General features: G+C 38.7%; 1 protein-coding gene across 1 annotated transcript; it reads left to right on the top strand.

Moving 5' to 3' along the window:
• The first annotated feature begins 110 nt into the window (after nt 1-110).
• Nucleotides 111-26,767, top strand: XPA (XPA, DNA damage recognition and repair factor). The gene is made up of 6 exons (XM_058523603.1): nt 111-282; nt 4,343-4,453; nt 11,745-11,850; nt 14,432-14,597; nt 16,379-16,496; nt 26,557-26,767. Exons 1-6 carry the CDS (start codon nt 111-113, stop codon nt 26,703-26,705), a joined length of 822 nt encoding a protein of 273 aa, XP_058379586.1. The 3' UTR covers nt 26,706-26,767.
• The last annotated feature ends 928 nt before the right edge of the window (nt 26,768-27,695 follow it).

Genomic DNA, 27,695 nt, shown 5'->3' with positions numbered 1-27,695 from the left:
GTGGAGCCGGCGCGGGGGCGGTGCCAGCGTCGGGCGGGGCCGTGGGCACGCTGCGGGGCGCCAATGCGCGTGCGCGGGGCGCGGGCGTCGGTCCTTTCAGGAGGTTGGAGATGGCGGCAGCGGAGGGGACGCGGGCGGAGCCGGCGGCTTCAGAACAGCCGGCGGAGCTGCCTGCCTCGGTGCGGGCGAGCATCGAGCGGAAGCGGCAGCGGGCGCTGATGCTGCGCCAGGCCCGGCTGGCGGCCCGGCCCTACCCGGCGGCGGCGGCTGCGACTACCGGAGGTTTGGGCCCTGGGCGGCGCCTGCCCCTTCCCTCTGCTGCGGGCGGCCGCCACGTCCCGGCTGTGGCGTCTGCGCGCGGCCCCTCCCGCAGTCCCGGAGGGAGTCCGCTCCGCGGGCCTTGTCGAAGCGGGCTGTGCGGGATCACGGGCGAATCCGCGTAGCCCAGGCGCCCTGACGCCCAGCCCGGGCTGTCCTCCCTGCACCTGGGCGGTCCCGCGGCGGTCCTCAGCGTGGGGATGCAGCGCCCTCGCCGACGGGTGGTGCCCGTGCTGGCCGGCGCCTCAGCCTGCCCTTGCTATTCTCTTCCTGCAGCGCTCCCACCGGCCCCAGGGGTGGCCCTTATATCCAGCTTTTGGACTTGTGACCCGTTTCAGTAATACTCCTGCACCTGCTCCCTCACTCGTCCATTCAGCAAGCGGCGATTGAGTGCCTGTTCTGTACCCGCACAGTGCTTGCTCCGTGCTGGGCGCCGAGAGGAGCAGGCAGACATTAGCTACTGCCTTCGTGGGGCTAACAGTAGCACCTGGTGTGCTGCACATTTTTCAGATTAGCTAATTTGATTCTCACAGCTAACCTGGAAAATAATTAGGGCAGGGTTTGGTATCTGTGTTTCACTGATGTGGAAATCTAGGACCAGAAAAGGAAAGGGGTTTGCTCAGGTTCATCCCAGCACGTGCACAGGCTGATCAGGGCTAGAACTCAGGTCATTGACATTGGGTTCATGGCCTTTCCTTGCCACCAGCTGCCTCTACTATACTAGGTGTCTCTCTGACCCTTAGGAAGAAAGGCTGTTATCCTTGCGTCTGGATTCTCTTGTCTGGATTTCATCTTCCCCTTAGAGCAGCCCTTGGTTGCCTGTCTGTCTATCATGTAGGTGTGTGTGTGTGTATGTATATATGTATCTATCATGTAATTCTCCACTGGGGTCAAGTAATAATCTCCCCAGGGTACCTAACGTATAGTTTGGTTGACATGCAGTTCTTCAGGAGTACCTCGATAACTTGAAGTACGTGTGTTCCTAAAGCAATATCCTATACTGTGTGAGTAGTTGAGCACGGTTTAGAGCTGTGTCATCTGCTACCCCTTTCATCAGCCAGAAGTAAGGAAGAGCAAGAAGAGTCTGAGGCTGGCTGCACATCTTGATATTCATACTGACACTGATTCTGCAAATTCCAGCCACTTTTCCCGGTTCTTGTCTCATCCTTTCTGCTTTCTGGTGGTTTTCTTTTATTCCTGTTTCAACTTGAGGCATTCTAGAGTCAGGACAAAAAATTGTTCATTTGCATTGATTAATTCACATTCATGATTCCATAAAGGTTTCTAGATCTGTACTAAATAGCTGTGGAACAGGGGTGCAAAGTAGAGCATAAACTGGTATTAAACTTCTGATCATGGAGTGCAGGGTAGAATGAATGTTCTGTAAGATTTCTTAGGCAATTACCTAAGAAGTGAACTGTGTTGTGGCATTGTGTACAACCTGCTGTGCTTCAAGAGTTAGGTGGGTGCTGAGATTTTTATCTCTGCAGTAGTTTTATTTCAATGTACTGTACAGTCTTCATGTTCTGTGTGTGCCATGTCTGACACATGCCATGAAAAAGACTGAGGAGAACTTGCTTAGAATGTGGGGCTAAGAGTGGTGCTCAGGGCCTGAGGAAACAGCAAGGCATAGCAGCAGAGAGAAACTGGGCTTTGTTTTTGGTGTGATTTAGCATTGTTCAGGATCCTGCTAACGTTATGGCTCCAGCTTCTCTCTTAATTCTCATGGCCGTCACGGCCATTCCAATCATTTGCTACACTGTTCATGAAATCAGAATGTTCTGGTACATTCATCTATTTCTATCCATCCAGTGGATATTCCTGGAATGCCTAACTGTTTGTCAGAATTAGAGAGATAAAAACACTGTCTAATGGAGGGATATAGAGAGATGAGCAGGCAATATAGTATGAGAAGTGTTGTTAACAGTGGAAACAGGCATCTTATAATCTAATCCCTTTATTTAATAGAGGAAGAAATTGAGGCCAGAGAAGGGGAGTACCTTAAGCAAGATAATACATATTAAATTTAATTTTTTAAAATGAGTTACAACATGCATCAATACGTAAAATGCACTCATCTGAATTTTACCTCTGTAAAAGCTCATGTAAACACCACAGCGATCAATATATACACATTCCCAGAACCTTAGAAGGTTCCCTAATGCTACTTCCTAGTCAGCCACCCACCCTCAGAAGTAACTACGGTTCTGACCATTTGATTAGTATTATCTTCTTTGAATTTCATGTCAATGGAATCACGCAGTATGTGGCTTCTTTTGCTCAACATGATACATAAGAGACTGATCCACGTTGTTGCATGTAGTGGTAGTTTGTTCGCTTATATGTTGTGTAGTATTGTTCGTGTTGTTATACCGTAGTTTTTCCATTTTCCTTTTGATGGTTGTTTGAGTTTCCAGTTTGGGGCTATTATGAAGGAAACCTTTGTGAGCATTCTTGTACATGTCTTTTGGTGGACATGTCCACTCATTTCTATTGTGTATATGCCTAGAGATGGAATTGCTGGGTCACAGGGGAGGTGTATGTTTAGCTTTAGTAGGTATTGCCAAACAGTAATTACAGCAGTTTAAAATCTCAGCAGCAATGTATGACAGTTCCAGTTGCTCCACTTCCTCACCTTTTGGTATTGTCAATCTTTTTTATTTTGTGTATTCTGGTAGGAGTGTAGTGATAGTTCATTATGGTTTTAATTTGTATTTTCCCAATGACTATGATGGTGAGAACTTTTTCATGTGCTTACTGGCTATTTGGGTATCCTCATTTGTGAAATCCCTATTCAGATCTTTTTCCTTTTTTTTTATTTTTTATTGTGGGTTATTTGTCTTCTAGTAATATATAGGATTTCATTGCATATTCTGGATATGAGTCCTTTGTAAGATACACATATTGCAAATAGCTTCTCCCAGTTTGCATCCTGTCTTTTCACTCTCATAAAGGTGTCTTTTGATGAATAGAAATTCTTAATTTAATCAAGTCCAAATTTAGCAATTTTTTCTCTTATGGTTAGTACTTTTTGTGTCCTGTTTAAGAAATTTTTGGTTACCTGAAGTTATTCTCCTATGTGTTCTTCTAGAAGCTATATTGTTTTACGTTTCACATTCAAGACTATGATCCATTTAAAATTTTTTAATCTGTATTGTATGAGGTAAGGTCAAAGTTCATTTATTGAGAAGACCATCTTTTTCTCACTGTTTTGTAGTGGCATCTTTCTCATAAATCCCAGCACTATTTATTGAAAGATGATCTTTTCCCCACTCAATTGCCTTGGAGCCTTTGACATAAATTAAATGACCAACTATGTATAGGTCTGTTTCAGGACTCTCTTCTATTCTGCTGCTCTCTTTGTCTTTGTGTCAATACCACTCTGTCTTAATTACTGAAGCTTAATGGTAAATCTTTAAATCTGGTAGTGTAAATCCTCCAATTTTGTTCTTTAAGATTATCTTGGCTGTTCTAGGTTCTTTGTATTTACATATAAATGTTAGCATCCACTTGTCAGCTCTAACCTCCCCGCTCCCCCCAGCCCTGCCCACCCCCACAACTGCTGGGATTTTGACTGGGATCACATTGAATCATTAGATAAATTTGGGGAGAACTGACATCTTTACAAAGTTGAGGCTTCCAATCTATACCTGGTATATTTCTCCATTTATTTAGGTCTTTGATTTCTCTTAGTGGCATTTTCAGTGTAGAAGTTTTACACATCTCTTCCTAGGTGTTATTTCTTAATTTTAATTGTAGGTTCTTGTGGATATTCTACATACATAATTACATCATCTGCGAATAAAGACTGTTTTCTTTCTTTCCAACCTTTATGCCTGTTTTGTTTTCTTGCCATATTGCACTAGCTGGGCCCTTCAGTATAATGTTGAATAGAAGTGGTAATAGTGAACATCCTTGTCTTGTTTGATATATATTAAATTTAAAGAAAGTTCCTGTTTATACACAATGAACCACATGGGCTTACCTAGTTCAACTGCTGACCACTTTTACTTACATTTTGTAGGCATGGCTAATGTAAAAGCAGCCCCAAAGATAATTGACACAGGAGGAGGCTTCATTCTGGAAGAGGAGGAGGAAGAAGAATGTACAATTGAAAAAGTTGTTCATCAACCAGGTAAAGTGTGTTTTCAGAAAATAGGTACCTAGATTGGTCATTTTGAGTAACATGCATAATTCTTTGCAAACTGATGTTAAATAACACCACACTTACTTTAGTCAGTGAGCAGATTTACTTTATAAGAGTGATAAAGTTTGGCAGTTTTGCTAGTAGATTAAAAATTAAACAGATTTGGCAATGATTAAGTTGTGGTTTGTGTACTTGGGGTTGACGCTCTCTGTTGTTTTATAATAGGCAGGGATAGCCAATATATTGACTGATAGAATAAATACTTGAAATTATCTTGCTAGGTTGAAATGAGGTGCTAGAACCCAAGAGATAAAATTTAAAACATTCTTTTATTTATATTTGGAGGAAAAAGTGGTTTACAAAGTATAAGATAGGGAGACCTGGCATAAAAAGAATAATATAACTCTATTATCTAAGGTTAAAGTTTTGGTAAATCACTTATACATACATATCTGCTCCAGGTGAGGATACTTTCACGCTCTTTGAAAAAGATGAAGGTTTATTTGATCATAAGTTTGATAGCCAGTAGTGTAATATAACAGCTTAAAAAACCTGTTCCAGTTTCACTGCAGCACCAGAAGGTTAGGTATTCATCAGGGTCGGTAACAGTCCTCCTCTAGTCTGTGTGTGTCTAAACTATTGTTTTCAGAAGCTGAAACTTGAAGGATTAAAATATTTTTCAGTTTGGGTGCCATATTTTAAGAGGAACATTGACAAGTGTATAGGGTCCAAAACAGGGTGGTCAAAATGGAAGTCTTGAAATTGACATGTGAGGAACAGTTGTCAAAACCCATCAGATTTAACTTGAGAAAACTTCCAGCTGCTTGCTAATGCAAGAAGCATAGGGCAGAGAGATTGTACTTACTGTGATTTGCTTTGGAGGGCAGAACTTGTAAGAGTGGGTGACAATTACAGTGAGGGAGATTTCAGCCCAGTATAATGAAGGTGTACCTCACATATATTTAGCACTTTGCACTTACAGAGAGTTGGCACCTGTATCTTGTGAGCCTCAGAGTGACTCTGTGAAATGGAAAAAATTCCTAACCATGTGAAGTGCTGCCTCTAAATAGCAAAGCATTGGAGGGGTTCAGAGATTGAAAGACCACCTGACCAGGATATTGTAGAGAAGCCCTATATAGGAGGGAAGGCATTGAATTCAGTGGCCTTTAAAGTCCCTGTGACTTTATGGATGTGAAGACTCATTGTAACTATTTTTCTAGATTCCTGAATCTACCATGGGCTGTAAGGCCTATACTTTGATTTAACAGGTCATGCAACAAATATTTGAGAACCTACTGTAGTGCCTTGCTGTTTGACTAAGGTATGCATGTGGCATGTGTCATTACTGTTATTCATGCATTGATGGTAGGGCTGCTGCTTGCAAACGGAACTCTGGTAGTGAATTTAATTAAAATTAGAAAAGGTCTGTTGGTTTGCAAACTGGCCCTGTACACAGAGGGCAAGGAGACACCGAAGAAAGAGGCAGAGTGCTCCAGATTGGTAGGTGGCAGTTTTAATAAGCAAGGGAACTTATTTATGAGGCTTGTCTTGGGCGACCATAAGACAAGTAGATCTGCTTGTCACTCACCTGCCAAATCTTAGAAGTTTATATAGGGGCCTTAACTGGGTTCAGTCACGTATTCAGTCCAGATGGTCTCAACAACTTACTCTCTCAAGGCTGTGCTCCCACTGTGGGAACAGTGGGCAGAGCGTACATTCCAAGGACAGAGGAGGGGGTGAGGATCCTCTGATTTCCCTGGTCAACTGGTAGTGACATTCTCTCTTTTACCTTCTCCAACAGTGTCCCCTTTGGGAGACAAATTAGAAAAAGGCCCTCTTTCTCTGGGCTGACTTAGCCTGGGCCAGGGCTCCTGGCTTAAGTGGTCATAGGTTGCATTTTCACCTGTTTGCCCCCTTGGCCAAATGCCTTTGCACAAGGGGCCTACTCGTACAACTTTATCTGGCTGACCTATGTCGATAGAAGAAAACAGGGGGAGTATATTTTCTATCACCTTTTTTTGGTTAATTTTTAAAGACAATCTATTTCTTCAGCATAGCTGAGAAAAATAAAAAAAATTTATCTGAGTCATTAAGCTTTGCTGCCTGTAAAGCAAGGCCTATCAGATGCTTTTAGAATCTAGAACAGTGGTTCATCAAAATCACCAGGGAGACTTTGTTAAAACACAGATTGCTGGGCCCTATCCCTAGAGCTTCTCCCTAGAGAGTCTTCTGATTTAGTAGGGCTGAGGTGGGGTCTGAAAATTTGTTTCTATCAAGTTCTAAGTATGCTGATGCTGCCGGCCCAGGGGCCACACGTTGAGAACTCCTGACTAGATAATTAAACCCATTGTGTGCTTGAGGACTGTGGTGAACACAGCTACGTGGAGACAATGGTGTGTAACAGTGAGGTCAGTGACTGTTTTTATTGTCTTTTTAAAAAATTATTTTTTTAAAAAAATTGTGATAAAACTAACATAAAATCTACCATTTTAACCTTTTTAAGTGTATGGTTTAGTGGCATTAAGTGCATTCATGTTGTTGTGTGACCATCACCACCATCCATCTCCAGAATTTTTTCATCATCCCAAACTGAAACTTTGTCTCATTAAACAATAACTTCCCATGCAGTTAACATTTTGATTTCTTTTCTTTGAGGCTATTTTTGATATGTGAATGAAAATGTAATTTTCTTTTACAAAAATGTTGTTGAGAGCATTTCCCCATTTCTTAAATATTTTTTGAAAACTTTCTTTTTAATGGTTACATAATATTCCATTTTATGGCTGTACCCTAATTTGAGTGCAGCCCTTTTGTTTATTTCTTATTTTTTCTATTTCTAATAATTGTTGCTGCAGTGAATATATTTGGAGGTAAACTTTTGCCCAGATCTCTGATTCATGGCAGTAGAGTAACAGACCCAAAAGTATGTATATTTCTGTTAAAGTTTTACATATTAAAAGAAAGTTAAATTAACAGGGATGGAAAGAGTAAAAAATTTAAAAGCAAATAAATAAATAGACCTAACTTTTTCCAAATGAAATAACATAATCAAGTTAAAGAAGGTGAGGGTGAGGACAGAAAGTACTAGTCCAAATGGTTTATGAACATAGTATTTAACAGTACTGTATACCCTCAGTTTTTGGTGGGTGGGGTGAGGGGAAGAACACAAAATTCCTGATCTCATTTTATAGAGTGATATGAGTGAAGCAATTCTGAAACTGTCTTACATGTACTGTAGGCTCAAGCAGATGAGTAAATGTTGTGATGTTGTTGGGAGCCAGAGTTCTTACTGTGGAAGAAGAGACATACAAATATAGAATTTGTATTCTATATTTGGGAGAAGGCAAAGAAAGAATCCTGTGGGAATAGATTAAAATTGGCAGTATCAGTGTGAACTTATGATTTCTAAAATACGTATATGCATGTGTAAGTGTACATGTGAACTAATAAACGAATTCAGTGAAGTAGTAGTATACAAAATCAATATATAGAAATCTATTACGTTTCTATACATTGATAATGAATTATCAGAAAGAGGAATAAAGAAAACAATCCCTTTTAAATGTACCCTAAGTAATCTACAGATTCAGTGCAGTCCCTATCAAAATTCCAATGGCATTTTTCACAGAAATAGAGCAAACAATCCTAAAATTCATATGGAACCACAGAAGACCCTGACTAGTCAAAGCAACCTTGAGAAAGAAGAACAAACTTGAGGCATCACACTCCCTGATTTCAAACTATATTACAAAGCTATAGTAATCAAAACAGTATGGTAATGGCATAAAAACAGACACATAGATCAGTGGAACAGAAGAGAGAGCCCAGAAGTAAACCCACGCATATATGGTAAGTTAATGTACAACAAAGGAGCCAAGAATATACAATGGGGAAAAGACAGTCTCTTCAATAAATGGCTTGGGAAAACTGGACAGCCTCATGCGAAAGAATGAAACTAGACCACTGTCTTACGCCATACACAAAAATTAACTCAAAATGGATTCAAGACTTGAATGTAAGACCTGAAACCACAAAACTAGAAGAAAACCTGGGCGGTAAGCACCTTGACATCAGTCATGACAATGATTTTTTGGATTTGGCAACAAAAGCAAAACTAAACAAGTGGGACAACATCAAACTAAAAAGCATCTGCACAGCAAAGAAACCATGAATAAAATGAAAGGGTATCTACTGAATGGGAGAAAATGTGTGTAAATCATGTGTTTCATAAGGGGTTAATATCCAAAATTATATATAAAGAACTCATACAACTCAATAGCAAAAAACACAATCTGATTAAAAAATGGGCAGAGGATAGACATTTTTCCAAAGAAGACATACAGATGGCCAAAGGGTACATGAAAAGATGCTCAACATAACTAATCATCAGGGAAAGGCAAATCAGACCACAATAAGATATCCCCTCAGACCTGTTAGAATGGCTGTTATCAAAAAGACAAGAAATAACAAGTGTTGGCAAGGATGTGGAGAAAAGAGAACCCTTGTGCACTGTTGGTGGGAATGTAAATTGGTGTAGCCACCGTGGAAAACACTATGGAGGTTCCTCAAAAAATTAAAAATAGAACTACCATTTGATCCAGCAATTCCACTTGTGGGTATTTATCCGAAGAAAACAAAAACGCTAATTCAGAAACATCCATGCACGCCCATGTTCATTGCAGCATTATTCACAATAGCTAAGATATGGAAACAACCTAAGTGCCCACTGATGGATGAATGGATGAAATAAGTATGGTATATATACATAGACAGCGGAATGTTATTCAGTCAGAAAAAAGAAGGAAATCCTGCCATTTGTGATAACATGGATTGATCTTGAGGGCATTATACTAAGTGAAGTAAGTCAGACAGAAAGACAAAGACTGTATGATCTCAGTCAGATTATATGTGAAATCTAAAAACAAAAATACAAAAAACCAAGCTCCTAGATACAGAGAACAGATTGGTGGTTGCCAGAGTTAGGGGATGGAGGGTGAGTGAAATGGGTGAAGCGGGTCAAAAGGTACAAACTTGAAAGTCATGGGGATGTAAAGCACAGCATGGTCACTATAGTTAATAAGACTGTATTTCATATTTGAAAGGTGCTGAGAGAGTAGATCTTGAAAGTGCTCATCACAGGAAAAAAATTTTGTAACTGTGTATGGTGACAGATGTTGACTAGACTTTATTGTGATTATTACATAATATAGACAGATATCGAATCATTTTATACATCTGAAACTAATGTTACATGTCAATTATACTTCAGTAATAAGGTGTGCATGTGCATGTGTGTGTGTGTATATGCATACATGCATATATTTCCCAGCTCTGTCCAAAGAAAAGGCCTTGAAGCAAAGAAAGCCCAGCATACCTGGTGTCCAGATCTTGGACTCTGATAATATTCCCCACTAAAAGGAACCAGGGCCCTTCAGAGAAATAGCTGATTCCAGGGTTGGGACCAGATGGCTACAGGATGAGCCCAAATCTGAGACAATTTCAGCACCAAAGTAATTAAGTACACTAATGAATTATATACTATTGAAAAAATGGGAATCCGTGAGTCTGTGTCAATAATAGATAGATACATGAATGAATGAATAAATGAATGATTGGGGGAGAGGGAAGGCGCTTGCTTACAGTAGACTGCCAGTTTCCAAATGGTAAGGGAGTGATGGAGTTGAAAAATCTGTATATTTAAAATTTTCCGTTATAAAATATTTTTAAAATTAGGAAAATATATGCACATTTTGTGGCTTTTAATTAATAATGCTATACAGTAGCCTCCTAGTTGGTATTTCTGACTGCAGTTTCTCTATTCTAGTAATCAGTTTTTCTAAGGTCACTTTGACTGCATTTTTAGTTTTTCCTTTTGTCTATAGCTATGCCCTTCTAATATTTTATAAAGAAGAGTGATTTTTTCGCTAGAGTTTAGTGGGATTAAGGGGTGGTGGAATATTGACCGACCTTCTTGTGTTGGAAGTAGGTAAGGGAAGGCAGTGATAGGGTATGTTGAACAAATTGGGAACAAATGACATCTCCCCTTTTCTTCCCACTGGGAGTTGTGGCAGTTCTCCGAGTTGGAGCTTGGCAATAGCAATCAACCTAAAGACTTACTAGGAAAACTTCAGACTTAGAGAACCAATTCTATAGGATAAAGATCCTTAGCTAGGTATTTGAAGTCTTTAAAAAAATCTAGCTTTACTCTACCTAGAGTAGTTTCTGTGCTGGGTCTTGAGGATGTATAGCTAAATACCATCTCTACCCTCAAGAAGATTATAATCTAGTGGTTGAGACAGATGAAGAGGAGGAAGCTGTTTGCTCTCTTGGTAGGGAGTGGAATGGAGGGAGAGAAAAAGTTTCCCATTTGGAAGTGAATTCTGTATTGTCTTTCCTCTACTGTTGCCTTGTTCTTTACTGCTCTTTTCTATGTTATATGTTAGTGCCCATCTCCCCTGTCTGTAATCAGCTCCCTCCCCTCCCCCCTCCCCTGGGACTGATCTCCCTCATACTTTCAACAGTACTGTGGTAGGCCGAATAATGGCCCCCAAAGATGTCCACATCCTAATCACCCTGGAACCCATGAATATATTACCTTAGATGGCAAAAGGGACTTTGCAGATATGATTAAGGTTAAAGACCTAGAGATGGGGAGATTATTCTGGATTGTCCAGGTGGGCCTAATATAATCACAAGGATCCTTAAAAGTAGAAGAGGGAGGTAGAAGAGAGTGAGGGGGAGATGTGATCATGGAAGAAGCCAGAGTGATGTGAGAAGCTGCTGTTGCTGGCTTTGAAGATGGAGAAAGGAATGCAGGAAGCCTCTAGAAGCTGGAAATGGCAAGGTAATAGATTGTCCCCTAAAACCTCCAGAAAGGAATGCAGCCCTCCCAACACCTTGGCTTGAGCCCAATGAGACCCGTGTCAGACTTATAAACTACAGATCTGTAAGATAATAAATTTGTGTTATTTTAGCCACTAAACTTGTGGTAATTTGTTACAGCAGCAATACAAAACTGACACAAATACTTTACCTGGTTTGGGTTCAAAAATACTTGATGAGTTGATAGTTTTTTTTCCTTTATATTATTTCCTTTTTCCTCTTAAAAATTGTTTTTAAATAAATGTAAGATTACTTAATCAAGGTTTTATTTTGTCTTTTACATAAATGTGTTTGTGTCAGGCATAAAATAGCTGCTGATAAGCTAATAAAACAGAGGAAAATGTATTGTTCTAGTGACAAAAAAGGAAATTTAAAGAATTAATCTTCCTTTCCTTAGGACCTGTTATGGAATTTGATTATACAATATGTGAAGAATGTGGTAAAGAATTTATGGATTCTTATCTTATGAACCACTTTGATTTGGCAACTTGTGATAACTGCAGGTACATATTTTATTTCAGACAATGTTCTCAAATTGCTCAAGTTTAATGTTTGCATGTAGGTTTAGGGCAAACCAGTAATTAGATCCATTTAGATTTAATAGTTTCTTAGTAATTATGATTTTTGTTTTGGGAGTTTCCTAAAATGTCTATGGTTTCCATTTGCCAAAGAAATAACAGGAAGCCTGTGCTTATCAAAGTTATGATAGGCCACATTAATAGGAAGGATGCCCTTGGTTCTGCAAGAGATATGTCCTTTTCCTTTCTGTTGGCCTGGGTTTTTTTTTTTTTTTTTTAACCATCTCTCAGTAGCAGGTTCCTAACCATTCTCTTCCCTCAACCCCCAAGGATACCCCTGTTTCTTACTTATTCCAGTGTGTGTTGACACCTTGGTCAGAGGACTAGGGCCTTCAGTGAGAGGAGGGGAGTAAAACCTCTCCAGCTACTCCCCTGGGGCTCTCCAAACACCTCTTTCCATTCATTTTTTTATTCTCCTGAATAGGCAGGGAAGAGAATAGATGAGGGAAAAATCACATTCCTCTGTAATTCTTTTTCTTCTTCTCCTAGCCTTTATCCTCTTTTTATATCACCCTAGAATAATCCTTCTCACTTCACGTGGTTCTCCTATCCCTACTGTTTACTTCAGCCAAATCCTGTGTTGGTGTCTTTTACACCTTCGCTCCTATCTTGGATTCTTATTTAGCCCTCTTATCTGTTACCTGTTCCCACCTCTTGTACCTCCAGCCCCAGATCAACTCCTCACTTACCTCGAGGACCTGCCCTTTCAGAGTTCCTGCTGTAGACATTGGTGCCCATCACCATCGACTCTGCTGAGTAGAATCCTTAGAAGATAGAATGGAAGATGTTTATGGTCTCATGATCAGATTTGTGACTGGAAATGTTCTGGCTCCTGTTGGAATTATAAATCATAAACTCTATTCCCACTGACACACAATGTCATTAACGCCCATGGTAGTTAAGGTCCACAGTATTATCCTTCTCCTTAAAGTACAGATAGCTTTTGGGAAGTGAATTTCCACATATAATCTTATTTCCATGAGAAAATGGAAGCAACTGATGTATCAATTTAAAGAAAGTTGTGTAGTAGTCTGAAAAAAATATACTTCTTAAATTTAAACATTATTAGGAACACAGCCCTCCATTCTGTTTCCTTTCAACATCTTCAAAGATTATAATTTTGGTACAATGTAGTTTACCTGTGCCCTCTTTTAGTTTATACTTCCAAATTATTTAGCTTTCTTAAAGTTATTCCCAATTTTAAGTCTCCCTCCCTGACCTATACCCCTCTTCAGTATTCACCATTTCAGTAAAGGCCAACTTCATTCATTGGCTATTTCTCTACTATCCCATGTTTAATTCCAGATCCATTTGGCTCTGTTCAAATCATATCCTGAATCCCTCCACTTCTCATCTTCTCTCCCACTACTACCTCACAGTAGGCCACCATCTTGCCTGGACCACCATAGTAGTAGTCTTCCAACTGGTCTCTTCTCCCTACTTTTGCACCATTAGTCTCTCCTGCATATAGCATTTTACTCAAAACTTTTTAATGGTTTCTAATCCATTTAGAATAGAATTGTCTTCACCATTGCTTACAAGGCCTCTGCTTATCTCTGACTTTATCTGATAGGAGATAAAGTTTGGTACAATGTAGTTTACCTGTGTTACTCCTCACCATCACTTAAAGCATTCTGGTCACACTGGCCCTCTTGTTGTGAGCTCCAGTTGCAAAGCACACTCCTGCCCTAGAGCCTTGGCACTTGCTGTTCTCTTTGCTAGGAATGTTCTTTCTCTAGCTATTCAGAATGTTCTCTGGCTTCTTAAGGGCCCTGCACAAATGTCCCCTCATCAGTGGCCTTCTCTGATTACCCATCTATCTGAGAATTTCTATTCCTTTACCATGCTTTTATTCCATGATAGCACTTTTATCTCTCATTATGTTTGCTTATTGACTGCCTTCTCCTAACTAGAATGTAAGCTTCATGAAAACAGGCTTTGTTTTATTCTTTGCTGTATTCCTAGTGCCTCGAACAATACCTGGCAGGTAGATGGAGAACAAATGAATGAGAAGAACTAGGTAATTGATTATGTCTCCATTTTTACCTTGGCTGTGAAAAAACTCAGAGCCAACTGGAAACTCACTGTGTTGGGGCAGTTGGACTTTGCATATTTATATTCCTTCTATTCCACCCATCCTGACTTTATGCTTTAATTTATATTTTCTCACTCATTGAATCTTAGTTCTCATTTATATTTGCTGTACTCTTATAAGTCATTTCTAATCCTTTATGAAAAGAGGGACTTTAAATAAGTAGAAACATTCTTAAAATGTTACATGACGTGGATCTTCTGCTAATACAGCTTCTCAGAATAAGTAAAAGATAAAAGTAGTTTTTGTTAGAATTTTTGTGCTGCTAATTTGACTTGAATAGGCAGGGTGAGTTGCCAGAAAAAGTATTTTCTATGTTCCTGTTTGCATGCATGCCCCTAGGTTGCTGGGCTATTTGAAAACTTAGTTTATTTAAAATAACTAACTTATATAATGGGCTTAATTTGTTTTCAGAGATGCTGATGATAAACATAAGCTTATAACTAAAACAGAAGCAAAACAAGAATACCTTCTGAAAGACTGTGATTTAGAAAAAAGAGAACCAGCTCTTAAATTTATTGTGAAGAAGAATCCTCATCATTCACAGTGGGGTGATATGAAACTCTACTTAAAATTACAGGTCTCTAATAAGTTATATTCAGTCATTTTAAATCCTGGGTCAGGTGAAGTTTTAAAATGAACTTGTTATAATTAGTTTAGTTTTTGCTTACAGAGAGTTAAAAAGATCTTTTTCATTTTGTTGTTGTGCATCAGTCACAGTCATACATAATGACATTTAATAACATGTTTTCTTATTTTGCTTTTTGGTGTGGCACTTTGGAGCAAATATATCACTATTGGGTGATGTTAGGAGTACAGTTCAGAAACTAAGAAAGCTTGGAGTAAGAGCCAGTCCTCGTTTCCCTGCCCATCTACCCACCCCTGAAAGAAAATCTAAAAAAAAATTTCAGGAATTTCACAAATGCCTAAAATCTAACTCCATTTGGGAAGTACTCACCTGGAACCCTATTAGTGTCCATGTAACTCTGGTATGTCTCAGAGCAGATCCTCTCAACTCCTCTTGCTGCAGTTGTGTTACAGGTGTGCCAAGTGTTTACCCACTTAGCATCTTGGGCTGCTGGAGTGCCCAGGATGGTGCCTTGAATCACAAGCAGCCTCCTGTATCTACCCATGAATGGTACTAATAATATTCTTTTTGTGCCATTATATAAAAAATATTGGGAGGCATTGCTTTAGAGCAGTTTGAATTGGAATATACAAGAAAATCCTAGTATCTTAAAATTAAGAAGCCACATTGTAAAACTAAACATATACTGAATTTCGTTAATCATAAGACACTATCAATTAGACGATTCACCATTATTTTATGTACCATTAAAAATGAAAAATGCTGCTAATTAAACCAATGCTTTTTTATCACTTGGTGCTCTTATTTTATACTTACTGAAATAGTACCATTAGACTTCTAATAGTTTTTTGTTATGTATCATGCTTGTGCTTACATAAAGAGGAAAATGCAAGAACAGCAGGTGTGTTAAGGTGTTCCTGAACTTCTTTACATTCAGAGTCCAGTTTTTCTGAGCCTCTTTTTGACTCAGACTTGTTCAAGTACCATTAAGCACATTGGTGATGCAGCATTTTCAAGGATGTTAAATTGTGGAAAATGTGATGTTTTAGAATTTATGAAATACTGGTATATCATTTTATTATGTTAAGAAATTTGTTGACCAAATTTGATATTTTGGTCCCTTTAACGTATGGTGAGAGAGATCCTGAGCATAATTCTTAGTATATTATTCTCCTAAATGTAAATATATATTGTAAAGAGTAAAGATATATAATCCAAAGTTTTTAATCTAGAATAAAGACTTCCCTCAAGGTCGTTCAGCTACCAAAGTTTTAAAAAAATTCATATTCAGAAGATCAGAAGTTAGTCAAGTGGATGGAAACTGTTACTGATTCAGGAGGAGAAGAGTTGTGATTGATTTCCTGTGGTGGGAGATTTTTGGAGAATATTATTCTCATATTTAGATCTGATGTGGCTACTTGGTCAGCAAGGTTTTTTGGTGAGCCTGCCGAAACTTACCAAATCCACTGAGTACATGTACTTCTGTCGATTCATGTGAAAACAATGAATCAGAGAAACAATTACAGTCAGAGGACAGTTTTTCTATTTATAATCAAATGTAGCATACATTTACTGAGGATTTCATAGGTTTGGGTAGAGGTATTATTAGAGTTGTTTCCTATCAATATTTAAAATCTTTTAAATTTCAAATATTTATAAAATTATACTTGAATTAGATCATTCTTTGGTGCCTGTGGATTTAATAATTATAACTTTATAATATTTTACAACTCTGAATCACAACTAATTTAAATATGGATTCTGTATTGTAGATTGTGAAGAGGTCTCTTGAAGTTTGGGGTAGTCAGGAAGCATTAGAAGAAGCGAAGGAAGTTCGGCAGGAAAACCGAGAAAAAATGAAACAGAAGAAGTTTGATAAAAAAGTAAAAGGTAAGTGGCTACATTTATATGATGAAGGACTGTGTTTTACTGCTTTGCAGCAAGCCTTTAGCTAAGTTCTTCCTGTTTAAAGATATAATGTCATCAATAGATTGGAATGTGTTTCTTCATAGATTGAAGTAAAAAAGACTTCGTTTGCTCTCAGTAGGTTGGTGTTTGAGGCTGTCAGTGCAAACCTCATGGTACTGCATTTCTAAAAAGCATGTAATCCCTCATCTTAAAGTGAATCATATTTTTATATAGGAAGGATGGTAGGATCAGGGATGTATCTGGTCAAGGATTTGGCATCAATTCAGTCTTAAGTATTACCAATAGGTTTATAAAAAGCAAAGATATCCACCAGCAAATCCCTCTAATTGCTTAAAATGAAAAAATCATGCCTATGTCTTAGTCATCCAATTTAGCAGGTAGAAGGAACCTTCTAATGTCAGCTAGTCTAATCACTTTTATTTTATGTATGAATAAAAGACAAAGAAAGGTAGAGTGACTCCTTACATAGATAGGTGTTAGAGAGTTGGGACTGGAAGCAGGCATTCATGACTGCAAGTCTGCATGGTACGTTCATTCTTCTGTCCACACCTCTGTCCGTCTGTGTGACCATCATTCCATTGTCCATCTGTCTCTGTATTTATTTGTCCATGCATCCATCCCTGTATGCATATGTGCGTAAGTCTGTCCATTCATCCATCTGTGCAGTAATTGCGTAGTGTCAGCTGTTCCAGGCCCTGTGCTGACATAAATGCTGGAGTCACAGGTTGTCAGAAGAGAAAGACTGGTACACTTCAAGTCATGATAGCATACGAAGTACTGTGACAGTGATGAACACAGGGCATGGCAGGAGCACAAGGAGCACTTTTTGCTGTATCACAGAATCCCTAAAAAGAGTTTTAAAAAGTAGGCATGAGTGTTCTTCATACAGTAACTGTAGAGTCCCAGTGTAAAATAGATAGCACCTATTTTATGTATATACAGGGTTCTGCGTATACTAAATTGATCCATTTAAAGAGTGTCTTAGCCGTAATAAATACTTCAGCTTATGTTTTTAAGATTTAGAAGAGATTTTGGAGGGTGAAAGAAGATAGCTCAGACATCTTAAAAACAAACAAAAAAAGAAAAAAAAAAAAAAGGAAATTGAATGTAAGCCTGCCTTGTTTCTTCTTATCATGAGGGTTTTTCCCCCCTTTTCATTACTAAGAGTAATTCGTGTGCAGTGAAGAAACGTTAGAAAACTACAACTTCTATCCCATGATTCTACTATAGAGACAATTGATAGTAACAATTTGTTTTTCCCTGCTGAGGAAGATTCGCCCTGAGCTAATCACAAGGCCACGAGGGCTGGCCCTCAATAGTAACAGTTTTTTTTTTTTTGGTGATGAAGATTAGCTTGAGCTAATTAGCTTGAGCTAAGATTAGCCTGAGCTAACATCTGTTGGCTAATCCTCCTCTTTTTGCTGAGGAAGACTGGCCCTGGGCCAACATCTGTGCCCATCTTCCTCTACTTTATATGTGGGACACCTGCCACAGCATGGCTTGATGAGTGGTGTGTAGGTCTGCGCCCAGGATCTGAACCCAAGAACCCTGAGCCACCTCAGTGGAGCCTGTGAACTCAACCACCACGCCACCAGGTGGGCCCCTCGATAGTAACATTTTAATGTCTGTTTTTCCATTTCTCTTCTATGCATAGACCATTTAAAAGTATTTTTTATAAAAACAGAAGCACTTTTGGACATTTTTGGAGTTTATCAAGATAACCCTAAGATAAACATCTTTATAGACATCCTTATATAAATTATAGTTACTTAAGATATCAATTCCTGAGCCAGACCTGATGGCCTAGCGGTTAAAGTTCAACTTGCTCTGCTTTGGTGGCCTGGGTTTGGTGGCCTGGGTTTGGTTCCCGGGCGAGGAACCACACCACTCATCTGTCAGTAGCCATGCTGTGGTGGTGGCTCACATAGAAGAACTAGAAGGACTTACAACTAGAGTGTACAACTATGTACATTGGGGAGGGAAAACAAAAAAAAGAGGAAGATAGGCAACAGATGTTAGCTTAGGGCGAATCTTTCTCAGCAAAAAAAGATCTCTTTAAAAAAAAAAAGATATCAATTCCTAACTCAGAGGGCAAGCACACTTTTATGGCTTTGTGGAGAGGTTTCCTATAGCAAACTGTGCCATGTAAGAGCATTTCATTGAAGAATCTTCCCAAAATTAGCCACTGTTGCACCACAGTCTTCAAAAATACCTGCAAGAACCAACTGAGAGGATTTGGAAAGACTTCTTTTGAATTTGGTTCTTTTCTTTAAACTTTTCATTGTTCTACCCCAGCCCTTCCTCTCTTCCAACATCAAGGAGAGCCTTGAAGGATAAATTAACAAAAGGCATCTTAAGGGATGTGAAAGAGGAGGGCGTATTTATAGACTAATTATATATTAGCCCAGGGTTTTTGTTAACCTCAGCTACCTGAATCACCTCAATGCTTCCCTCTCTGCTGCCTCCTTAAACCACTTTCCTGATGGTATTTTGGTATAAACAATAATATATGGATAAAGGAATTAGAACTTGTTCCTGCGAAGTGATGAAATATTTTAAAAAGGAAGGCTATCTGTAATTTTTTTTTAGGTACTATTTGTGTAGTTTGGTCAAGATGTCATCTAAAGGTGACTAAATTCCTATGATTTGGCTAACAATAAAAGATTATGGCATCTGTTTCATTTCATTATGCTTTTTTCTATAAAAATTCTATTAAGATAATCATATAGATTAAATATTAGTATGAACAGAATGTTTCTTTTAAGATTTACACAATTTTCATAGGTATTTTTTAAAGAAATATAAACTCAAATATAATTGGCTGTTGTTCTCACTATCTAGTCATATGTTGCTTAACAATGGGGATATGTTCTGAGAAATGTGTCCTTAGGTGATTTTGTCATTGTGTGAACATCACAGAGTGCACTTACACAAACCTAGATGGTACAGCCTACTGCACACTTAGGCCATATGGTACTAATCTTATGGGACCACCATCATATATGTGGTTTGTCATTGACCAAAATGTCGTTATGCAGCACATGACTGTAATAAATTGCTGCTTTTAATTACCAGTTAAACTACTATAGATTTTCTTCATCCTTGAAGAGTTCAGATTTGCCCTGAATTTTTTCTTGGATCTCTTAAGACTGGTTTCTTTAATTCAGTTCATTTCTTGTTTGGATGAAGCATATCTTTTGAGGAAATTTTTCCAGGTGGTTACATGAGTGGTGTATTTTCCAAGTCCCTACAAATCTAAGAATGTTTTTCTGTTTCTTCTGCATGTGAAAGCCTGAGTTCTCTCTCAGTTGTATAAACATTACTCCCTTGTCTTCTGGTGTTGAATGTGCAGAGGTCAATGCGATGCCTTCTTTAATTATGGCTTCTTCTTGTTGATTTGCTTTAGAGCTTGGTGGATATGTTCCTGTCCTGAATAGGCCACAAAGGGCTGAGAGTGGAGTAGACACTGTAGAGATTAGGAACAAGGAGCTTACTATGCAGTTTGCCCAGAAGGCTCAGAACAGAGAGGAATAAAAGCAAGTCTAAAAGTTTTTTAGTTGAAAAGAACTTGGAACCTGGTTCCTCTTGGTCTTCTGATTTTGATCCACAAAGAAGCTGACACAAAGTTTACTTCTTTATGGAAAGGTAAGAGATTACATTTACCTGCTTTTAGAATATGATCTTCTATTTTATCAGTTTGAGAAACAATTGATCTTACTATAGAAGAAAATTCAAGTATCAATAGTATAAGGTATAAAAATATAGACAAGGTGAAAGATAAGAATTTCCCTGTCAGCAAATTCAAATTGTTATAGATCTCTTAGATCCAAGAAGGCAGAAGTAGAAATGATGGTATCACTGCTGCTCAGTTTAACTGGAGTTCAAAAAATGCAGTGTGTGTTGGCCTTGATATTGGATGGGAACATTCAGTAGTACAAACACATAGAACATTTTGGGTTTGCATGCCTCCTTTCCACAAATAAGGTGGAGATAAGGCTTTTCTTTAAAGTTATACGGTGTCCCCCCTTATCTGCGGGGATACATTCCAAGACCCCCAGTGGATGCCTGAAACTGAGGAGAGTGCCAAACCCTGTATATACTATGTTTTTTTCCTATACATACATACATGATGAAGTTTAGTTTATAAATTAGGCACAGTAAGAGATTAACAATAACTAATAATAAAATAGAACAATTATAACTATACTGTAATAAAAGTTATGTGAATGCGATCTCTCTCTGAAAATCTTATTGCACTGTACTCACCCTTCTTCTTGTGATGATGTGAGATGATACAGTGCCTGCGTGGTGAGACGAAGTGAGGGGAATGACGTAGTGTCAGGCTACTGTTGACCTTCTGACCATATGTCAAGGAGGATCATCGAGCCATGATGTCGATGGTTGGCTGTCAAGGGCAGACAATGTTGAGGGTTAGAAATCCAACAAAGGGATGATTCACATCCTGGGAGGGACGGAGTGGGATGGCACGAGATTTCATCGTGCTACTCAGAATAGTGCACAATTTAAAACTTACAAGTTTATTTCTGGAATTTTCCATTTAATGTTTTTGGACTGCAGTTGACCGTAGGTAACTGAAACCACAGAAAGCGAAACCTGGATAAGGGAGGACTACGGTACTCAGCTTTCTCTTACTTAGTACTGGTAGAGATTAGCCTTCTAAAAAAAAAGGAAAATTAATCTTGGTTGTTTGTAACTATGCACGTTTCCCCCAAAAAGAAGTGGGTAAGAAAATCTTATTTTGAGGGCCCTTCTAAGTTGGTGGACATTCTACATCCTAGGCCTGTGGTTACATTTATGACTATGTTCAGGCTTCTCTCAGGAGAGTTTGAAGGACACAGTTCCCTGTTACTCTGCTTCAGTTTATGGAGGACAAAATAAGAGCAAAGTGTCATATGTTATTTTGTCACTTCCTTGTGATTTTTTTTCTCTGGTTAACAAGGGGCACTCTATGCCAAAACTTTCTGCCCTCCCATTAAGTATTTAGAAGTATCTGGTCTCCTTCAGCCGGTTCTCTTACAAGTTTACCTCATAAGCAGCATTGGGCTTCTGTGAATACAGGCTGCCTTTTTTGCAAAATCAAGATATTAAGCCAAATAAAATACAAGTTTTAGAGGATATAAAATAAATTTTTCATTGGAACAAGGATTTAGGGGAAAACTTCTTTGGGTAAAAAGTATAAGCAATCCCTGAACATATTATTAGCAAGACTGGTTACCATGAACATTTTTATAAATTTGCAGGAGAGGCAGTCCACAGCCTTCTGCATTGTGAAGTTCTCGGCCAGTGGGACTAGGAAGTTGGAACACGGTAGACCACTGTTTTGTTCTCTGGCTTCAGTTAAACCTTCTCCCCACCCCCAGGGTTTCCTTAGCTCTCCCAAGGCCTGTCAAACCTTTCTTTTCCCACTCGTCTAAAGTCTCTGTCCTTTCTGCCTTCCTCTTCTCATCCTTAGCAGTAGGTAGTTGACTTCTACTTTCCGGAGCTTTAAGTTGCTTAAATGAAGTAATGTGAAAAACTTATTAATCTTTATTTAAACAAATTTTTTATTTCACCAGATGTTGACATTTTGCCACATTTGCTTTTTTCTCTCACTCATACACACGTTTTGCTGAACTATTTAAGTTACTTGCAAACATTGTGATTCTTATCAATACTTCATGTTCTCTCCTAAAAACAATGACATTTTTCTACGTAACTGAAAAACCATGATCATACTCTATAAATTTAACATTAACATAATGCTGTTATCTAGTATATAATCTATATTTATCTTTCCCCAGTTGTTCCAGTGTCCTTCATGAAAGCTTTTTAGTTGTTGGATCCAGGGGCCAATCAAGGATGATGCATATCTAGTCTCTTCTCGTTCTTTAGCTTTTTTATCTTTCATGATGTTGACATTTTTGAAGAGTCCAGGCCACCTGTCTTGCAGGTGGCCTCCATTTGGATTTATTAGCAGCTTGTTTCTTCACAGTTAGATTCAGGTCAAACATTTGTGGTAGGAATACTTCCTAGGTGATGTGTCTGAGCATGTCACATCAGGAGACGTGATATCAGTTCTCCTCCAAGAGAGTGCGAGTCAGTTTGACTGTTGGTTAAGGCCGTGTCTGCCAGATTTCTCCATTGTAAAGGTACCCTTTTCCCTTTGTAATTAATAAGAAATCTGTGGGGTGACTCTTTGACACTTTGTGAACATCTCATTCCTTAAGTTTCACTCAATGGTTTTAGCACACTGGGATGATTCTTGCCCGAGTCAATTATTGTTAGGGTGGGTATAAATGGTGACTTTCTATTTCTGTTATTCTCTCTACAATTGTTTGGCTTCTTTTGGAAAGAAGAGCTTTTTTTAGTACCTGGATTCATGGATTCTTATTTGCAAATCAGTGTTCCAGTCCATTCCTGTCATTATTCGTTTCGATGCTCAAATTGTCCCAAATTTGGCCAGTTGAAGCCCCTTTAAGCCAGCTCCTGTCTTTTCAAAGTTTTTATTTGGAAATTATTTCATACTTACATAAAATTGCAAGGATGAGAATAGTACAGAGGAAACCCATATATCCTTTACCCAGATTTACTTATTAACACTTTATGCCGTTTGCATTCATTGTCTATATATACACACATACACATATTTTTTTCTTAGCTGTTTGAGTAGGTTGCATACATCATCACCCTTTACCCCTAAATACTACAGTGTGTATTTCCTAAGAATAGGAATATTCTCTTAAAAAACCAAAGTATAGTACTGATATTTTTATCTAATCTGTTGTCCATATTCTAGTTTTGTTAGTTGATTCAGTAATGCCCTGTATAGTTTTTCATTCTAGTACAGGACCCCGTTTAGGATCAGGTATTGGCTTTAGGTATCAAGTCTTTCTGAATTTCTTCATTCTGGAATATTTCCACAGCCTTTGTCTTTTATGACATTGACATTTTTGAAGAAATTTCTTTCCTTTCCCTCGCCCCACCTCTTCAGAAATAATGTTTTTCGTTTGGGGCTTTGCTGATGTTTCCTGAGGGTTAGATTCAGGTTATGCATTTCAGGCCGGGGACAGTACATAAATGATGTGTCTTTCTCAGGGTATCACATCCGGAGGCATTTGATGCCCATCTGCTCTCAATGGTGATGTGAATATTTTTGATTTGACAAGCAAAAAAAAATGTAAGACCATGCAAATATCCTGCTTCTCCTTAGCACTCCTCCCTAGATTTAGCACCTATCTGGGTGGTTCTTGCCTGAACCAGTCTTGAGTATGATGGTTGCAAAAACTGTTTTCTAACTTCAGTGTTCCTGCTACATTTAACCACTTGGAAGTCAGCGTTCTTAAATCATCCTTTCCCCCATTTGTTTATTATTGGTATGGATTCATTAATTCCTATTCTTCTCAGTGGCTTTTGGTTCATTTCTGTCCTTAATTATTTTGGTGCTCCAACTGTCTCAGATTTGGGCCAATAGGAGTTTCTTCAAGCTAGCTCCAGTGGCTTTCTGACACATCTTCATTCGTTGAGCACTCCTTTCTGCTTTCTAGCACGAACACATGTATGTGTACATTTTTACGTTGTCATACATGTATGTATGTGTGTGTGTGTGTGTGTGTGTATATATATATATATAAATTAAAACCTTGAGTTCACACTCTATACCCAGTTCTAATCCAAAATTTTAGGGTTCATTCCAGTTTTCTCCCTTTCCTTATTTCTGACTCCCTTCTCTTGACAGTGAGAAACCTGCTTCCCATGATCTTTAGTTATTTGATGAGTGCCCCTGTATGTAACTGATTTCCCATCGTGTCTGCCTCCTCTGTAGGGACACCCTCCTTACCTTTCTTGGGCTCCCCCACCTACCATGCATGCCTGCTTTATTATGGCTTTAGGACTGGATTGTTCAGGAAAGGAAAGAAGGGCAAGAAAATGACAAACATCAGTTTTTTAATAATTCCATTCTAGCACAAGTTTTTCCAGGAAATGTCTAAAATACTGAAGATTTGGCATTATTCTTGTCATTATATATCTTGCTAGACTAGCTGAAGGATGGGAAGAAAAAGCCAAAAGTCAATATAAAACCTTATGTTCATTTATGACCAGTTATGGCTAGTAAGCCAGATTTTTGTTAAGTATTCTTTTAGTGTTAGGAAGATAATTTTCTTATCTCTCTTCCTAAGTTTGCATAATGCTCAAATTAGGCAGAGGTTAGCTTAGCAGTGATTGGGATGCAGTCAGATTTTGAAAGATTTTCTCAGTGGGGCAGTAAAGGGAAAGTGGTCAGGATACCTTACATCTGAACAAAGTTGAAAAGCTGGTATTGGAACTCAAAAGGGAGACATCTTTCTGTCATTATCTGCAACCATGAGGCATCTGTGCAGTTCTGGTCAGCATATCATTTATTTCTTATTTAGAAAATGTCCTAAGGTAAAGTAAAAGGATAGAGGGCATTCCAGATATGTTTAGGAAAAGTAGGGTTCTTCAGAATATGAGAGGATATAGGAATAAAGATTAGCATTTGGATGAACATGATTTTCCCCCTAGTTTGGAAACTGTCTAGAGGTGTGCACATTGAAACATGGAAGTAATAGTCTGAGATAAAGTGCTTTTCATACTGGAAGTATGAACAGACAGCACAGCTCAGTGCTTAAGAACATGGACCTGAGCTAGACTGTGCCTCTGGCACCAACTAGCTGTTTGGCCTTAGGCACAACTTAGGTAACTTCTCTATGCCTTAGTTTTCTCGTCTGTAAAGGTGGGATGATCGTTCTACTTATCTCAAAGGGTTGTGAGGATTAAATGTGTTTGTATAGAAAAGTGCTTTGAACAGTGCCTGATACATACCCTATATGTTTGCTTATCCTCATGATATAATAAAGGCTAAAAATACAAAGATTCAAGTAGTATTTTGATACTACTTATCATAGATCTAAAATGGATAAAAGAAAATGTGTGATTACTTGGTGTACACTGATTTTATGGTTGAGATTATAGAAGTAACTGTCATACTCTCCCTTAGGTAGTGCCACTATCAAAGACAATGCTTTGCTCCGTGGATTACTGGTCAGAATAGAAAAATGTAAACAATTAGTGTTGCTTTTTATTCAATAAACTAGAAACTGAGAAGTTATTAGCTTGTTAATTTCCAATAAACACCAAGCATTTGGTTTCTTCAGGTAGCATGCAATCTGAACTTTTAAAATGTGATTGACTTAGTTGCTTTTCAAAGTATCCAGCATAATTATTTTCTTTGTACAATGACATTTGAACATGATGTAGTGGAAAAAGTTCTAAACACTGGAATAAACGACGTGGGGTCACATGCTATCTCTGCTCTGTTTCCCTACCTGCAAAATAAAATGAAGTAAAATAAAAACTCTTTGGTTCTTTCCAGCTCTTAATAGTCTGTGATTCTTATATTTAGGTTGTACCTTGCAGTAATTATTAGCCATCTCTCCCCTAAAATATTGCTCTCGTTTTATAGGATAAAGAATTTAACAGACTTAAGGTTACTTGCACGAGCACTTTTTCTAAGATGAAACATCAGCATAGTAGCAAGAGTGCTTGGCTTTCTAGTTTTCTTGAAAGCAAAGCTTTACTTGCCTCTTGTAGAAGTAGCTCCTGACTTATATGGAACTTAAAAAATGCTCCTTATCCTCAGTCATCCCAGCTGACTCCCCTTTCCTGCTGTGGCATCCAGTTTTCCATAGTCAGCTGCTTGAACAAACCCTGTTCTTTTACTCATCTGAATTGGGTTTTTTGCTATCCCTCTAACTCACATATCCCATATTTCTGAGTCTCCCATTTCACTTGACTCCAACAACGACATGAATGATTTCATAGGCCAAACTGGTGAGGGAAGAAAGTACGCTTGCCAAGTGTGTATAATCAATTTTGATTTGTTATAAAATTAAGGTTTAAACCGTATTTGGTTTAAACACACAATACTCATGGCTGAAAGCCAGCAGATGGATTTTTGGAGTCAGCTGAACAGCACCACTGAAACTTTTATTTTTTTCTTAAGAATTACGGCGAGCAGTAAGAAGCAGTGTGTGGAAAAGGGAAACAATTGCTCATCAACATGAGTATGGACCTGAAGAAAACCTAGAAGATGACATGTACCGGAAGACTTGTACTGTGTGTGGCCATGAATTGACATATGAGAAAATGTGATTTTTAGTTAAGTGATCTGTTTTACAATGTTTTATATTTAAATAAAAGAAATTTAGATTGGTCCTGTTCAAAATTCACCAAAATGTAATGTCTTCATAGATGAGTGAAACAAACACTTGCATAAATGATGGTGTGTGTTGTGTGTGTTATGTTTGTATATGGCTTATGTGTGTTACGGCTTAAGAGCAAGTTTCAGTTAAGGTCTAGCAGGTCAGGTGTGGGCAAAATATTGGGTCTGTGATTGTTTCTTTCTACAACAGGGATGGGAGCTGAGTGGTCAAGTAGGTTCAAAAGTGATAGGTTAGGAGCCAGCCCCCGGTGGCATAGTGGTTGGGTTAGCATACTCTGCTTCAGTGGCCCAAGGTTCCCAGGTTGGGATCCCAGGCGCAGACCTACACACTGCTCATCAAGCCATGTTGTGGCAGGCATCCCACATATAAAATAGAGGAAGATGGGCACAGATGTTAGCTCAGGGCTGATCTTCCTCACACACAGAAAAAAGTGATAGGTTAGAGCTAAAATTGAGAAATAAGAAACCAAGGCAAACCCTAGATTGGGGTAGGAGGAAGAGCTTTTAATAAAGGCCAAAGCCGGCTGAACTGGATTCTCATCCCAAGAAACAGGGATGGTGTAGACCACTGCACCTGCAGAGGCTGGGTCAGATCTTCTAGACTGTTTCTGTTTCCATGTCAGGGAGCCACTGCTGGGACAAGTCCTGACAAATAGCAGGATAAACAATGAGTTGTGGGAGTCTGACCATGTTTTCTGTTTGTTTACTCCTATAGGCCCTAATATTAATGTCTACTTAGCTCTTTTCAAATGCAGATTAAAGTGGAAAAACAGCCATACTGTTGAAGGGACTGGCGATAAGTTTATCATAACTTGCTGACATTCACTGCGCACTTACCCTGTGCCTGGCAAGCACTATGCTAAGCGCCTTCCAGGTATTCTTTTAATCCTGGGAGGGAGGATCACTGGCTTGTGCTTATT

The sequence above is a fragment of the Diceros bicornis genome, chromosome 28, assembly GCF_020826845.1.
Source record: "Diceros bicornis minor isolate mBicDic1 chromosome 28, mDicBic1.mat.cur, whole genome shotgun sequence".
NCBI classification, from domain to species: domain Eukaryota; kingdom Metazoa; phylum Chordata; class Mammalia; order Perissodactyla; family Rhinocerotidae; genus Diceros; species Diceros bicornis.
Note: the sequence above shows the minus strand (reverse complement) of the source record. Positions and strands in the feature narration are given on the sequence as shown.